Here is a 15,081-nt window from a genome sequence, read left to right on the forward strand (position 1 = left end):
GGGGGTAATGATGAGGCTTTTGGGGTTTTTTTTATGCAGACTTTTTTCATACTGTGTGTGTAGTGGTATTTGTGTTCTTGTTTAAGTGCTCTTCCATGTTTAATTAGTATCTGTGGTTTAAAAATCTAACAGTATACTTGGGAAATTGGTGGTTTTGTCTCTGATGGTTAATTTACAGATACCAAAGTTACTCTGAGGTCTTCTCCAGTAGTAAGGTACTTTATCCATTAATTTCTTTGTTTCTCTGACACAAACGTGAAAACGTTTAATTTAGTTTGGCATTAAATAAATCTCTTAAATGCTCTAATACTGCTTATGAGAAGGAATGGAAGCAATGTATTGACAATATCTGATAAATCAAAGTGCCCGAAACGAGTAAGACACTTGTTTGCCATGAAGCAGTATTATGTAGTGGGAAGACAAAGAGACAAAGACGTAGCAGCACTGGATTGTCTTCCTGGCATAGCCATTAGTTTATTGAATGACTTTGAATACTAGTTTTTATCATACTGTTTTCTTCTCTGTATTAGTAGTAACAGTGATGTTAACTTCTTGGGAAGTGCTTTCAGGTTTGCGGACAACAATTGTTACCTTAGAGCTGTGTTTTATTACTCTTGCTAACAGAAGATGTATTAATCCATTAAATATTTAATCTCTTGTATAAGTTAAAAAATCAACTTATTTAAGGAAAATAAGTTTTAAAATGTTTTGAATAGGGAAATTTCTAAGATGCAGAATTGCACCAGGGTTTGCATTTTTGGCTGATTTTAGTATCTTGGAAGGGTATTTGTGTCGTAGGTAATGATAGCTTTAGGAGTGCCTGTTTAAGCATTGCTTCTGAATTACTACTGAACCCATTTTGATTTAGTTTTACTTTTCACCTGTAGCAAAGGTTTAAACTTCGGTTTGTAGCCCATGCAGTCAGACTGTGCATTAAAAGTCCCATAGTTTTTTTGGGAAAAATAAAGCTGTTTCTCTACTTTGTGATTGTCACTTTAGCTTTCAGGTCCTCATAAATATTACTGTTTGTGTTTTGTTAGAAAGCAGAAGATAGATTTATGAACCTGAGCCTCTCACTCTCCTGCAACATGCAGTGATATTTCATACAGGTGGGGCATGGAAGTATGTAGAAGAGATTGATGGCAAACTGACCATTACCTTTTTAAAATAACGGGATATGCCAAGGATCTATTTAAGAGAAAGCGCAGGTCTTTGCCCTCAAGAAATGTCAGCTGCTTCTATCTAATTTAGTTCTGTGCTACCACATTTGTCTCCCTGTTGTCTGCCACCACTAGGTGTGATTTTTTTTTTCACATTGGTGTAAATGGGCCTACTAAGAGGAAAAGAAAATGTTAATGTTTTGCAAACTTTTCTAGATAATAAAACTATTTCCTTTGTTTCAAAATTTAGTTAATATAGTAGAAAGTCTTTCTTTAGGTAAAGGACTTCTTTGGTACATGTAATTTCTACCGTTGTAGTATCTTGGTGTCTACAAGTACGTAATAATATATTTATCCTAATAACATGCCTTCTGGCTACCTCCTAAGGAAATATGAGTATCATGTTCCAAATGTAGCGTTGAGATGTGAAGGATGTAAATTAAACCCCTTTGTATTTATAGCAATATTTAATAGCCTACATCCAAATTTTAAAGGTATTTAGGCTGTAGCACTTGAAACCACCAAGGGTGAGCTCCAAAAAAAGCAAGCATCGAGACCATTAGTAGTGAGAGCTGAAGGTTAATCCTCCAGATCACAGCTCTTCTCTGATCCCACAGGGTACTGGTGATGACCAAGTCACAAGGTGTTTCGTGTATTGGTCTATGCTGATCTTGGTTCTCCCACAGCCGTGTGGAGGTTTGATTTACAGCATGACTGCCAGGCTCCTTCCCTCTCCTCCTCCAGCTGTGTGTTCCCTCTTTGCCGTGGCATTAACGCCTGTCCATTCATGGTTACCCAGTTTGAGATAGCAGAAGAATAACTTCTTTTGTAGTGCTAATTTTCTGTCGATTTAGGTGCCTGCAATGACTCGCCCTAGGCTCAAGTAAGTACCAAAGTTGATACAAACGAAAATCCACCCTTCTGCCCTGAGAAGGAGAGGGTTTAAACTGGATCAGCAAGCTAATCTGACTCATTCCTAGCCACACAGGCACTCCTGTGTTGGTACAATGGAGGGAAAGAGCTGGATTACATTTGGGAGATGAACAGTCTGTTTTTATTAGCAGCCCAGCGTTAAATCTGCTTGAGCCAAACTGAAGCCATACCCTCAGGCCTTGCACTTCATGAGCAATCTTGGCTGCCTCAGCGGTCTGTTAAACACTTACCTTGGAAACTGGTTTCTTCCAGGGCATGATGTGTCTTTCCTAATGGTCTGTGTGCTCTCGTGTACTTTTCAGAAACACACTCGTGCACAGAAGCGCCTGAGTTGCCGTCAGGACTGAAGTTCAGTTGTGGATTTGCTTATGCTGAAGCCTCCCGGGGGGGTGAGTTGTGGGAGTGGAGTGCTTTAGGTGGCTCCGGGAGTCCGCCTGCACGTGATCCGCAGCAGAGCAACGGGAAGCATTTAAAGGGCCCAGGGTTGTCCGAGAGGTGGGACACAGCTGGAGGCTCCAGGGTGATCTGAGCAAGGTAGTTCAAAATTACCCTAGGTGTGCATGCAGAGAGTAGTTCGTCTCCCCACATCCAGAAAAATCTGTGTCCTTTTGAGAGAAAAGCTGTAACTGGTAATTTTGGTCTTGCACTATACCTGTGCAAGCTAATAGCAGTTCACAAGATGTGTAGTGTCGAGGAGGGCAAAGTCCACAAAGAGACAGATAGTTGGAGTGAGAAATCAAGGACTGGAGGTGATGTGGGAATTAAGTTCAGTCTGGGTCTGCCTGCTTGAAAAAGTTTCATGAAAACTTCTAGCTGAGTGTAGGTAAGGCTGTTACAGCTATGCAGTCCTGTTCTCCTAGACCTTTATTTAGCAAAGGCTTTTTAATAACCATAACAAATCCTCCATGGTCAGGTAGAGCTTTTGAGGAAGGTACTGCTGCTAGGTTTGTTTCCAGTGGGTGGTGGTAACCAAAGGGTTGGTGCACGGAGCATTTTTTTTCCTCGCTGTTGCAAGCAGATATTCTTTTGGACAGAGCTGTGGATCTGTTCCTGACTTGACTCAATAGAGGCAGTCCATTTTCACCAGGTCTGCCTGGTGGAGGGCTTTGTGAATGTTTGAGAGGCACGTGGAAGGTCTCCCTTGGTCTAGAAGTGATGCTGAGACCTAGGCACCAGCCTCAGGAACGGTGGCATGGAGGGATGGAGAGGCTGGAAAATAAGCAAGCAGGGGACAAGGACAGTGTTTGCGCTTGCATGGAAACCACTGGGCTTGGGAGAGAGGGGACCACCAGGATGGCTTGGAGGGAGTTGGGCCCTGGGGAGTGACACAGGTCCTGCGAGCAGTCCCGGGGCAGTGGCCCTCTGGGGATGTGGGAGGTGGTGTGGAAAGCAGCAGGGAGGGTGAGTTGGGGAGCTGAGGTGGGTCCTTGTGCTCACTCTGCAGTTGCTTCAAATTCAGGAAAAAGTGCTGAGCACCAACTCTTCTCTGGGGACCAAAGCATCATTTCTGCCATTTTCTAGGGCTTGCTGGGATTTCTGTCTTAAGAAATGTGTGAAAACACTTCTACTGTAGCTGTGAGGAATGTCTCTTTTCAAATATAACGATGCCTTAAATCCATATTTCAAAACAGATCTTCCACTTAGATGGCTATTTAGGATTTTCTCCTCAGTACTCTACCTCGCTTCATAGTCAAGGGAGTTTCCTTGTGAAGCATAGGCTGTTGCTGTGTACATTTGGTTTTCTTTTCTACTTTTATATAGATGAGTACATGACTATTCATAAATGAATAATAGTAATTTTTTTTTGTAAAAGAAAAGCTCACTTGCTGAATGCTAGCAAAGAAATGTTCCCATTGGCAGCTCTAATAGCAAATTCCAGATGTAGTAAAAAACCTGCTTCCTTAGGGTTGTTAATGTTGCTTTTTAAGTCCAAATGTAAACTAGTAGAGGCTAATTTCTGAGACAGTTAAAATTTTATATTACGGGCTTTGTTCTATTGTCTTGAGTACTTGGATTGTTAGTTTTTATAATGAAGATATCAGGCAATACATGAAGATACTCAGTTATTTTGTCCAGTAAAGCCTAACCCTGTAAATAACCTCTTTATCCTTTCTGTGAATGTTAACAAATCCGTTTCTTTTTGCAAGATTCGCTGATAAGAGAGCTCTAATGTGTGTTCCTGCGACTATAAATTGTTGACGGAAATGGTTTTTTGCAACTGTATCTTGGAATCTCTGGGTTTGAGTTTGGTTTTGTTTAATTAGTATGTGTGAAATCATGGAAGTCAAGAAATGGGGCAGTGAGCACCCTGGGTACTTTACTCAAGCAGCAAATAGTCAATCCACTGAAACTGTTTTCTGGAAAAGATTATCTGCATAAGAACTGAATGGGTGTGTAAGTAATAATGTTTGCAGACAGGTAATAGGTATGAAATGTTCACATTTGCTGCATATTTTATATGTGAGTTGCTGGCACGGGTTTTTAAGTAAGATGACTTTCTGCAAAGAACAATAAATAAAACCTTGATGTATAGTAGAGCAAAGTCAATAAATGTAATGATCACTATTTTATGTAGTCTTTTTATAAAGTGTCCAGGAATATTCATACTCAGGCTGAAATGTAGTCTCTGCATAGATAGATATACAAGATAGGTACATTGTTTTCCACCCCAAATGGTAGAACCAGTGTTACACTGAAAGGCACTGGGGAGTTAGAGTTTGTCGGGGAAGCAAGTAGCAAGAGCTGCTGAATTTAACTAATGCTCTTCCAGCCACCTTGATTATACTGGACTTGAGTACGAACCATGACTACGTTGTGTGTTACGGTTGGCTTTATTTTCACTTAGATGTAGTGGGCCTAGACTCTCCGAGGTGATACAGTGCAGTATTAGATGAGCAAAATGTTTTATTTATTTATTATAAAAGACAAGTGAAAGAATGGAGGATGTGTTTTATAATTGCCATATTTAATGGGGATTTTCCATTTTTAGATTTCACGCAGTTGCCTGTGACAGCTCCTGTTGAGTAAATTGAGACGGGAACATCTTGTATCAGCTGTTGTACCTGCACCTGCCATGATGAGAAGTTGCATAAGGTTTCTTTTTCTTGTTAATTCATGCTTTTATTGTAGTGTAATTATTATAAGCAGGTCAATTAGTAAATGCATTCCTTTAAGGATTTTTTTTTTTCCCCTCATTTAACAAAAGTTTTCTTCTAAAACTAAGGGGTATAACAGTATTAGTATAAGTAGTGTATCAGGCCAAATCGCTGATTATGTATTAAGCAGGATCAGTTCTGAAAACTGCTGGTTTACTTCTCCAGACTCATGAATGAGTATGCTGGTTGCTTCTTCTTTTTGCTGTTGAAAAAAGTATATAACTTTTTACTTGTGATCTTACCCTTTCCCATTTGGTGACTACTTAATGAAACAGGATTACATATAAACTCAACAGCTATTATGTGTGTGCAGAAACATTCGCTTGCACAGTTTTTCTATAAGTTGTTTTCTTGCATAAATTAGCAGCTCTTTCCTCCAGGATTTAATCTGCCAGCCTTCCCTGTATCACTAGTCAGGTTTGGAACAGTGATTCCTCAAAAACCCCAACAGGATTATGTGAAACCAGAATGGATCCATGTTCTATAAGAACCTGAGTGTTCACAGCTAATCCGCAGACAAAACCACTAAGTTAAAGATATTTTCACGTGTCATGTATTTTTATTTGTCAGTGATTAAGCAGGAGTTACCTAAGAACAAAATTCTGGTATTGTAAAGGCAGTGGACTTTCTTGCAGTGTCACAGTCTGTCTAATACTTACTAAAACTGCTTAGGATCCTGTTGTCCTCTGCTTTCCATTCCCTGCCCCAAAATGTTGGGTTTACTTACCCTCTGTTTATGGTCAAAAGCAGTCATATACTTCCAAAATTAATGAGGTGACCACAGATTGTATTTCAATGAAATTTTAAAGCTCCAGTATAGTATTTCACTAGGTCTTTCAGAGGTGTTTTTTTTGTTTGGTACTTTTTAAAGGCAGAATATTAAACAGCAAACACTGCATCCCTTTCAAGCCTTTCAAATTTTATATCACCTTGAGAATTTCCCTAAAAAAGTTTCATTTTCAGATTAGTTCTGCAAATTGCTTATTAATTATGTATTTTTGAGTTTTTAAAATACCATACATTAAAGGTTCAAAATAGCAATTGTTATAGAGAAATGCATATACAAACATTGTATCTTAATGAAAACAATCTTTTTCTTTTACAAAGTCATTAAAACAGGTTTTTTGGGGAGGTTAAATGACCTTTTATTTAAAAAAAACAAAACAAAAATGTACTGTTATGTTCAGCTGCATTGGTTTTGCTTGCAGTAAAAGAAAAAGATAATTGTCCTACTGCTAGCACTCCAGTCTCAAGTTAGGGTTAAGTTTTGCTTCTACATTGTCATTAAAATGTTTGGTTTTTTAATTGGATGCTTAGTGGTCCATTTAGGTGATTTCGATGTTGTTCTGCTGGGAATAGCAATGATAAATCTGTTGGATGAAGGCATTTTAAACTGAAACAATGCATCTCGTTTGTTTACCTGGAATTTTTATTTTCAGCAACATAGCAAACGAATAAATGAAATGATGAGTTAAAATGCATCTTGTGTTCTTCAGTTATACAAGGAAAGAGGTGGAGCCTTTACACTGCCACCAAGAAACTTCCTTTGTGTCGTGGCTCAGCTCTCTTTAGAACCATCACCCTACAAAGATATTGGAACTTATCCTTCTAATGAGAATACTAGAATATATTTTTCTTGCTTGTTCAGAAAGGGACCGTGCTTTTCCCGCTCCCAATTACAATTGTAATTGTGATTACAATTAGTTACAAGCATAGATGCTCTGTAAATATCACAGTCTGAAATCAATTGCCAAATTGTTAGAGACTGGCACAGGAGCACTCTCTCTTGCTGAAGTTTGCTATCTCCTAATTATAAGATTTTAAAGAAAGAAAAATGCAGTCCTATTTGGCCTTTAAGGCAAGAAACTGCATTTGCAAAATATACTTTTTTATGCTTAAAAAATTGCATTTTAAGTGAAAAATACTTTTGTAAATGTTAATTTTTAAAATAAACTGTTTGAAATAGATTACTTGTAGCAGCCTCACTTTACTGAAGGAGAAACTGAAATAATTAGCAATTTAGTCAGGGTAAAAGATGTACATCAGAATAGAGTTCTAGAGCTGGGCACTTACTTTTCTGAACCAGGGTGACATTCCAAAATATTTCCCCTTAGTCTGTCCTGTTGGAATGTTCCTTAGACCCTTTCTTGTGATGCAGCCTTTATGAAATGGTGGGCATAGCACAATTTATGATTTGCAATTCAAAGCAAACATTTCCAGGTTTGGGGGTTATGTGCAAGTCTTCAGGTAAGCCAGAAGAGAGAGCTTGACGTGAGACCTTGGTGTGGTTATTTTAGAAATGGTGGAAAAGGTTCCTCTCTACTTCTGAGGTAGGAATAAAGCTGTTGGGATAACTGCAAAATCAAATGGGAAGCTGCTATTCTGGAGGGGCTCAGTGCCTTTCTAACCAAGGAAAGTTATGAAACCCAGAGAAAATATTTTTGAACAGGCTCAGTTGTTTGTCAGACAGGGAATTTCTTTAGAGAACAATTTTCCAAAAGGTATTAAATCAGTTGCCTTCATTTTTGCTTGTAACAGTGTTTGGTTAAATTCTGTTTCTGCTTTGTAGGCACAGAGAAGTTCTCCAGCTTTATAAGGAGGAAAAAAAAGTGTCCCCCCTGAATTGGGCCAGACAAAATTATAGTACAATGTATAACTTTTTGAAAAATGGGTAAACTTTTGTTGTGTGAACTTTGGATTCAGCTTTAAAACATCATGTTCTGTGCTGCTATCAACAACAGCATAATTTTTCTGGACTGCAGTAGCTTACTGGCTGGCACATGATTATTTCCATTAAGTATCCTTCAGTGACAGCCTAAGAACATAAGTCTCTTCAAATGATTACTGAATTTGCCCTTTAGCCTATTTAAGTGTTTTTTTTATTTGTCATAACTTTTTTGCCTTTGATCTGAAAATGAAAATATATACACTTCTCTCTCTTTGTTTTAAATTCCTTTCCCCCTCTGCTGCTTGATTCAGTAAGTCCCTACTAGGAAGAGCTCCTGTACTTTATTTGAATACATGTCTCTGGGTGCTTTGCAGAATAGACCTTGATGTTGCATGGTTCCTTCAAACTGCTTGTAACGATGCAGTGTTAACGATGAGGTGACAGCAGCTTGTTAGGGAAGAAGTTGATGGTGAAATAGTTTTGCTTGGGGATTTAAGAAATTGTATGGTTTAGGGAAATATGGAATTAATCTTACCCTGCAAATGAAGGATACTGGATTGATCTGTTCCCAAAAGGACCTACAAATCTAAGATTAATGAAGCAAGGTTTCTTTCCGTTACTACTGAAGGATCTTATATGATTTAAACATTACTTTTTCAACTAAAATTTCTTTTCATTAGGCTTTTCAAAGAGTCAATGAATGTAAGATATCAGCGAAGAATAATATGGTATTGGCACTGTATCTTATGAATGAAAATCTACTTAATTTAGAAAGAATTATCAAAGTTGTGCATCTTGTGTACACATCATTATTAGTTGCTTGATTTATGGTATTGCTTTTAATACAGTTGTATCAATACATTTGAAGAGTTAAGTGGGTGAAGTGTATTTATAGTTCATTTTGCTTTTATGCACAAAACACTGATTTTTATAACTGGTGGCTCATTCACCGTTGCAGAAATTCATCTTCAGCCATTACGACAAGTGTCCGTGTTGTCCATAATGATTTTAATTATTCTGTTGATTTTTTTTATCTTTTAGATAGATGGCATAATTTCTTGCTTCCACCGTAGAATACATTAGAAAGTTGCATCATTGTGTTCTTTAGATATGATAAATGATGCTTTAGAAGAAGTCAAAGTGAATATCCTGGCAACATTAGAGACCCTGGAAAAAGTTACACATCTCTTCATAGTGCTGTTGCTAGGATTTTGGGGATATTTCTAAGCTATTTTCCAGTATTTACCAAATATTAGTTAACTTATTGTCATATTTATTTATATGACAAGTGTGCCCATTGCATGCTGGTACTGAGGCTGAAATCATAGGACTGATGGAAAATCCCTAGGTATAAAAGAACCAGAAAAGTTCTATTGCATACAGGGCCTTCATGGAGGAAGGTTACAGTTTCCTTCTCTTACGTAGGTGTCGCAGTCTGTGTATCATTTGGAAAGCATTTCAACAAACTTAGTGATCAGGGTTCCCACATACAGAGTGGTGGCATTACTTGTGTTCTTAGCGCTTGTGTGGAGGTTGATGATTTACAGTCAAAGGTCTTAAAGATTGCTAGTGAAGATATGCATGTAAGTATTCTGATGTGGTTGGAGAGAATTTTTGAAATTGTATAATCATATAACATTTTCAGATAAATACATGCCATTCACATGTCATTTAATTAAAAACCCAGCTCCTGAATTCCGTAGGTTCTGTGTTTGTGTTCTGTAGTGTCCAAAGAAATAAAAATATTAGTAAGTACTGAAGTCTGTTAAATGGGAATGGAAGAATTTTTCCTCATGTATTGGTGCCTTGTTTCGTTTGTGTTAGGGGCTAAGACTTTTAGCCTAATTTCTGTATAAAAAGACCTACTTTGATATGGATTGCAGTAATATGTTTGAAAATAACCCCCTTGCCAACAGCTATAGAGTTTACCACTAAAATTTTCTTGTCCCTTTTCAGATCTTTTTGGATCCCTAATTGATCCATGTTTCCGAACTCTTCCTTGTAACCTTCGCAAGCAGCCAAAATGAAGTTGAAGCATAACATCAACCCTGTTCTTCTACAGTTTATAAACTTTATAATCTTGGTGTACTCCTTTGTAACGTACATTCCATGGTACATATTTTCAGGATCAAGGCAGGCTATAGCAAAAGCCAAGCAGGTTAAAGCTAAACCTGTGAATAACAAGCCTGGGGGTGCGTACAGATCTGTTAACAGTCTACATTGCTTAGCTTCGGTTTTATATCCTGGGTGTGATACACTTGACAAAGTTTTTAAATACGCTAAAACTAAATTTAAGGACAACAAACTCTTGGGAACACGTGAAATCCTAAAAGAGGAAGATGAAATCCAGCCATCAGGAAAAGTTTTTAAAAAGGTAAGTCTTTTTGCAGTCTGCCTTCAAGAATTTTTTCAAAGTGTGTTTACTTTCTCTTGCAACACTTATAGTCCAGTAAAGCAAATCGGGGGGGGGGGATTCTCTACTTAGATTAAGTAGTCATGAAAAGAGTTAAATTATCTAATTCCTAACCTTTCATTACTCGGCATTTAAAACAGATCTAAACCTTCTTTTTGCATTCCTGAGTAGATATCCTTTTTTATGGTTTGAGCCAAAGAAAAAACACAAATGTGTTTTAGGTATTTGTTTTTGATATTAAGATGGTGATGTAACTGGCTTTAAAGGAAAAAGTCTCCTTTTGTGTTATTTTGAACTATAATCAGATATAGAAAAATCACTAGATGCCTATACTCAGATGTGCCTTTCCATTAAACTTAATTGTAACTTAAGGATTTACTGTTTTGCCCTGTGAATTCAGGGTTTAAATTAAATTTTTGTTTGGAAAAGGATTGCACAGACTTTACTTGGAAGAGTCTTTTTTTTTTTTTTCTTTTTTCTTCTCTCTCAGTTTCCTTTGAGGTGAACTACTTCTCTGCTAATCTATAATCATGGGGTGTGTGTGTGAGATGTAATTTCAATATAAAACTGTGTTGTTTCAAGTGACTGACTTTTTATAGTCTTTTAAGTTCAAGCCTGTATTGTCAGTTGCTGCTTTGTGTTTGTTCAGAGGCATTTAAAAATGCAGTTTTGCCTGAAGAAGCAAGTCAAGATACCATTAACAGGATACATGTATATATGTGGATATGTGTTAAAAGTCTGCAGTTCTGTATTAAAGTTGTTAATTACACGCTATAAAGACAATTTTTAGTTAAGGTTAATTTTCCTGCAGAAGAAAAATTTATCTCTTCATATAACAAAGGATTCCTTAAATACCGCTAGCTTTAATTGTGATATAGGAATATAATGTCTAAAGCAGAATATGGTTAATATCACAATACATGGCAAAGTTTAGTTCTGTTAAAGTCTTTATAGAAACTTTAGTTGTTAGTGAAACTTCCTCCCAGCTATGGAGTTAATTTTTCAGTATGAAGGAAATGCTAGGAGAAATGGGTACAAATAATCTATCTTGATGAACGTTTTCCTGCCTCATTGCCCTATAAAGAAACAGAAAGTTCATGTTGTACGAAGTGGGCTTCTGAGCACAAATCAGAATTTTGGCTGCTCATGATCTCTGCTCTGTATTTTAAACATACTTAGTAATGTAAGGCTTAAGAACTTAGGAGTTTTAGCCTTTTCCATTAAGCAAGCAAAGTGTTCTGAATATTGGAAAGCTGAAGAATGTTGGTGTTGACCTACTTAAATTACTTGTTTCTAAGTATTTAGACTTAGAAATTACCTAAGTTAGGTAATTTTGTCTAAGCTTGACACAACAGTTCATTATGGTCGATTGCCATACTTGCCCTTGTGATATTTTGTTCCAGGTTGTGGCATTATCACATAAATCTACTTTTAAACTGTTTTTTTCATCAAGGAGTACAGTGTTTCTTAATACCTCATGACATGTTTTAGCAAGTGAAGAAAATAGGAAAATTTCACAAGATACTTTGTTGATTCTAAATATCAAGGCTCTTTTCCTTTGATTTTTGTCTTTCATAACATGCATCTTTTTATTGCCTGGTTCCCTTTAGTAAAGGCAACTTGTTGAGGTTTATTTGGTGCAATTTTTCGAAAAGGTGCATGACAATTTTAATTCTCACATATAATGCATATAATTTCTATACCTTACAGGAGTTGCAAAACTTGTTAATTATTTTTTCCCTTTCAGAAATTGAACACAGTGATGGGAATCACTGCATTTTTCTGAGGTCAGCTGCAAGTCAGGGGCAGATCTGATCGTAGACCATGGGTCTGTGTACTGAATTGCATTACCTGTTAGAAGATGTGTGTCTGTGCAAATTGCAATGGGCTAGATTAGCCTAATTAATGATTCATTAATGGGGTAAATATATATCTCAAAGTAAAATATTAAGCTTCTGATTCTTAGGAGAACTAAGCATGCTCACTCTTCTAGCAAAATTATTTAAAGCTAGGTATTTAACATCTTTAAGATCAGATACTACATTAATTTATTCTGAGAACAATGATATCCCAGATGATCTCTAATTTCTTGATTTTTTTTTTATGATGTTATATTGTTCAAAAGATTTATTTATTCCTGTTTAGTTGCCAAAGTAGCAGAAATTCATGGATGTTAATAAAATACAAATACTTGCTTCTGCTCACTTTGTTGTATTTTATAATATTTCATATGCAGTTAGTTTTTCTGTTGCCTTCTGTAGTGTCCTTTAATACATGGTTTGGAGAGCATACCTAATACTAATTTCATCAAATATGTGTTTAAATCAGGATAAAATAATGTTGAAAATACTTCAGAGATTAAGATATAATTAATTGGAAAAATAAATTAATTTAAGCAGAGCTTAAATTTTATGATGCCCAAAAGATGAACTTTATTCTGCTGATTGATTATTTTATGTCATCTTAGTTATAGGTTATACTGTCATGTGCTTGCTTTTATATATGTTGGTATGTGGATTTTGCTTTGTTTGTGTGTGTTCTTTTGTTGTTTTTTGGGGGCGGGGGGTGGTGTTTGGTTGGTTGGTTTGGAGGTTGTTGATTTGTCTTGTTCTGTTTTAAAAAGGGTTTGTAACCAAGAACAGAATTAATGGAAACATAATAAATAAGACAGTGGGGAAAAGTAAACACGACTTCGGTAGGGGAAAGTGATGGATGCATCTAAAGCCTGTGAGACTTACGTGAAACAGGAAGCACATGGGCAAGCACTTGGGAATTCAGAATGTTACTCATAGCTGATACTGAAACTTATTGTGAAGTGGCAGGAAGGTTCTTGCCATGCCAACTCATTGAGCAGTAAAAGAGTAGCTTATGATGATGAAAAACATAGGGTGCTACGTAAATAATATTTTAGGGTGGGGTTTTTCAGAAGTGTTCAGCTGCAATCCATGTTTTCATGTGAAAAAGGCTGAAAATGGGCATTTCAAATAACCTCCTTTGTATTATTTTTAATATACTTTCAACAAGGAAATGTACTTAATTTGTGATCACTGGTTTCCATATTGTAGTCAAGGTTCTTCAAGCCTTATAAGCTACTTTTAGGAAGACCTTGAAAGGTAACTGAGGTCGGGCGGTTTAATGACTCTCAAAAAATCTGCAGGCACATGTAGAATATTTTGACACCTTCACACTAAAAATTTGAATGTGGTTGCCCTAAAATCCAGATTAAAGAAATCTTCACTGTGCAGCAAGTATTTAGTCTCTCTACTTAGCTGGATTTCCAAATATTAATACACTACTGATATTTAATAATATTTTCCAATGCACTAAATAAATATTTTTAATAACTTGCACTTTATGTTTAAAAGCTGGTGCACTAGAGGGCAGTATTTTTCTATTTAATGTAGTATTTCAAAGTAAACATTCAGAGGTGCTGTCTCTTCTGATTTAGTGTTTGGTTTTATGTGTCAGTTTAATCAATTATCAATAATCTTGACTTCTTGGGTCCTTTTCTTGCAAACTCTTGGACAGTTACTTTCTTTACATGTGTAAGTAGCTATCTAGTAGAAATAAATTCTGAAAGTTGTAAAATTAAACACGTCTGAATGTTTAAAAGATGATGGCATGTAACATCAGTCTTAACAGCTGTTTACAGTAGAAACTGTACATTGGAAAATATTAGCGAAAGCTACTGAGGGAAGGGCCAAGAAGGGAGGTGGATTTGGAGACATACTCAAACATAAGGAAGGATGAGAGAAACCATAACCTACTCTGTGTCCTGAAAAAGAAGCATATAGGGAAGTGCAGAAGAAAGGGACATACGGACAGAGACAGTATATTAATATGTCATAAGCGTATGTCATAAGCTTGTCAAGAATTTCCAAGTCTGCCAAAAATACTGCATTTGGGGGAAAAATGTCCCAAATTGGAATTAAAATTCCAAATTACTGAAATTTGGATGGACAGGAGGAGGTGCAATATTTTCTTTGGAAGGAGTAAAAGTTTTCTATACCAGAAATATCTTGGTGTGTTGAAACAGAAAGGAACTCCCAGGTCTTTCTCCTTGGGGGGCCATACCTTTGGGTGCAGGTAGCGTGTGAGCGCTCTGCCCCGCGGTGCTGTGGCTGTGGTCAGCCAGCAATTCTGCTGTGATTCTCTCGCCAGGTACAGCAGAGAAATTCAGTGTGATCTTTCTTCTCCAGTAAGGTTTTTGGCTCTGTAACAGCCTATTTGCCAATGAAGCTGAGTTTCTGTAAATATAACAGGAAAACCTGAGCAGATATTTGTGTGAGAAATGTTTATTTTTCTGATGAAATTGCTAAGTATTGCTATTGTTGGCAAGTATTGTTTTTTGGTTTTGTTAAATGATATTTTCCCATGAAAACATTTGTGAAATTTCCAAGCAGCTGCACATATACCTGTCCTAAGTTAAGAAGGGTTTCTGCTGCTGAACAAGTAGATTAATGAGCAACATGCAGCAAGGGCTGAGTAGGTACAACTCAGTTACCCAGTAGTAAACTTCAGCAGTTTGAAAAAGTGTTTTGATAAAATAAATCTATTAGATTTTATTTTTCTATTAGAATTTGAGAGAGATTTTCAAATTAATTTTATTAAGGAAGTGGACGTGGAAATACAGACTCATTAGAAATGTAGTTACATGCCAAAAAGTTTTTAGATTTTACAGCCCACAAGTTTGAAATTTAGTTAAAGGTGATAAATAAAATCTGGAAAACACAATGGAAGGAGGAGGCAGAA

The 15,081-nt window shown here is 36.6% G+C and overlaps 1 protein-coding gene across 8 annotated transcripts in view; it reads left to right on the forward strand.

Moving 5' to 3' along the window:
- The window catches only part of ACSL3 (acyl-CoA synthetase long chain family member 3), a 52,447-nt gene that overhangs the window by 10,466 nt on the left and 26,900 nt on the right, over positions 1–15,081 (forward strand). For 6 of the 8 annotated variants that reach the window (XM_072866345.1, XM_072866346.1, XM_072866339.1 and 3 more), the window contains 2 exons: positions 5,083–5,186; positions 9,873–10,290. In XM_072866345.1, the coding sequence (XP_072722446.1) occupies positions 9,940–10,290 (351 nt within the window). In that variant the 5' untranslated portion in view covers positions 5,083–5,186; positions 9,873–9,939. Of the gene's footprint in view, positions 1–2,395; positions 2,483–5,082; positions 5,187–9,872; positions 10,291–15,081 lie in introns of all 8 variants that reach the window. The other 2 variants (XM_072866340.1, XM_072866344.1) reach the window with 2 other exon arrangements.

This window comes from Ciconia boyciana, chromosome 7 (assembly GCF_034638445.1).
Source record: "Ciconia boyciana chromosome 7, ASM3463844v1, whole genome shotgun sequence".
In the NCBI taxonomy this organism is placed as follows: domain Eukaryota; kingdom Metazoa; phylum Chordata; class Aves; order Ciconiiformes; family Ciconiidae; genus Ciconia; species Ciconia boyciana.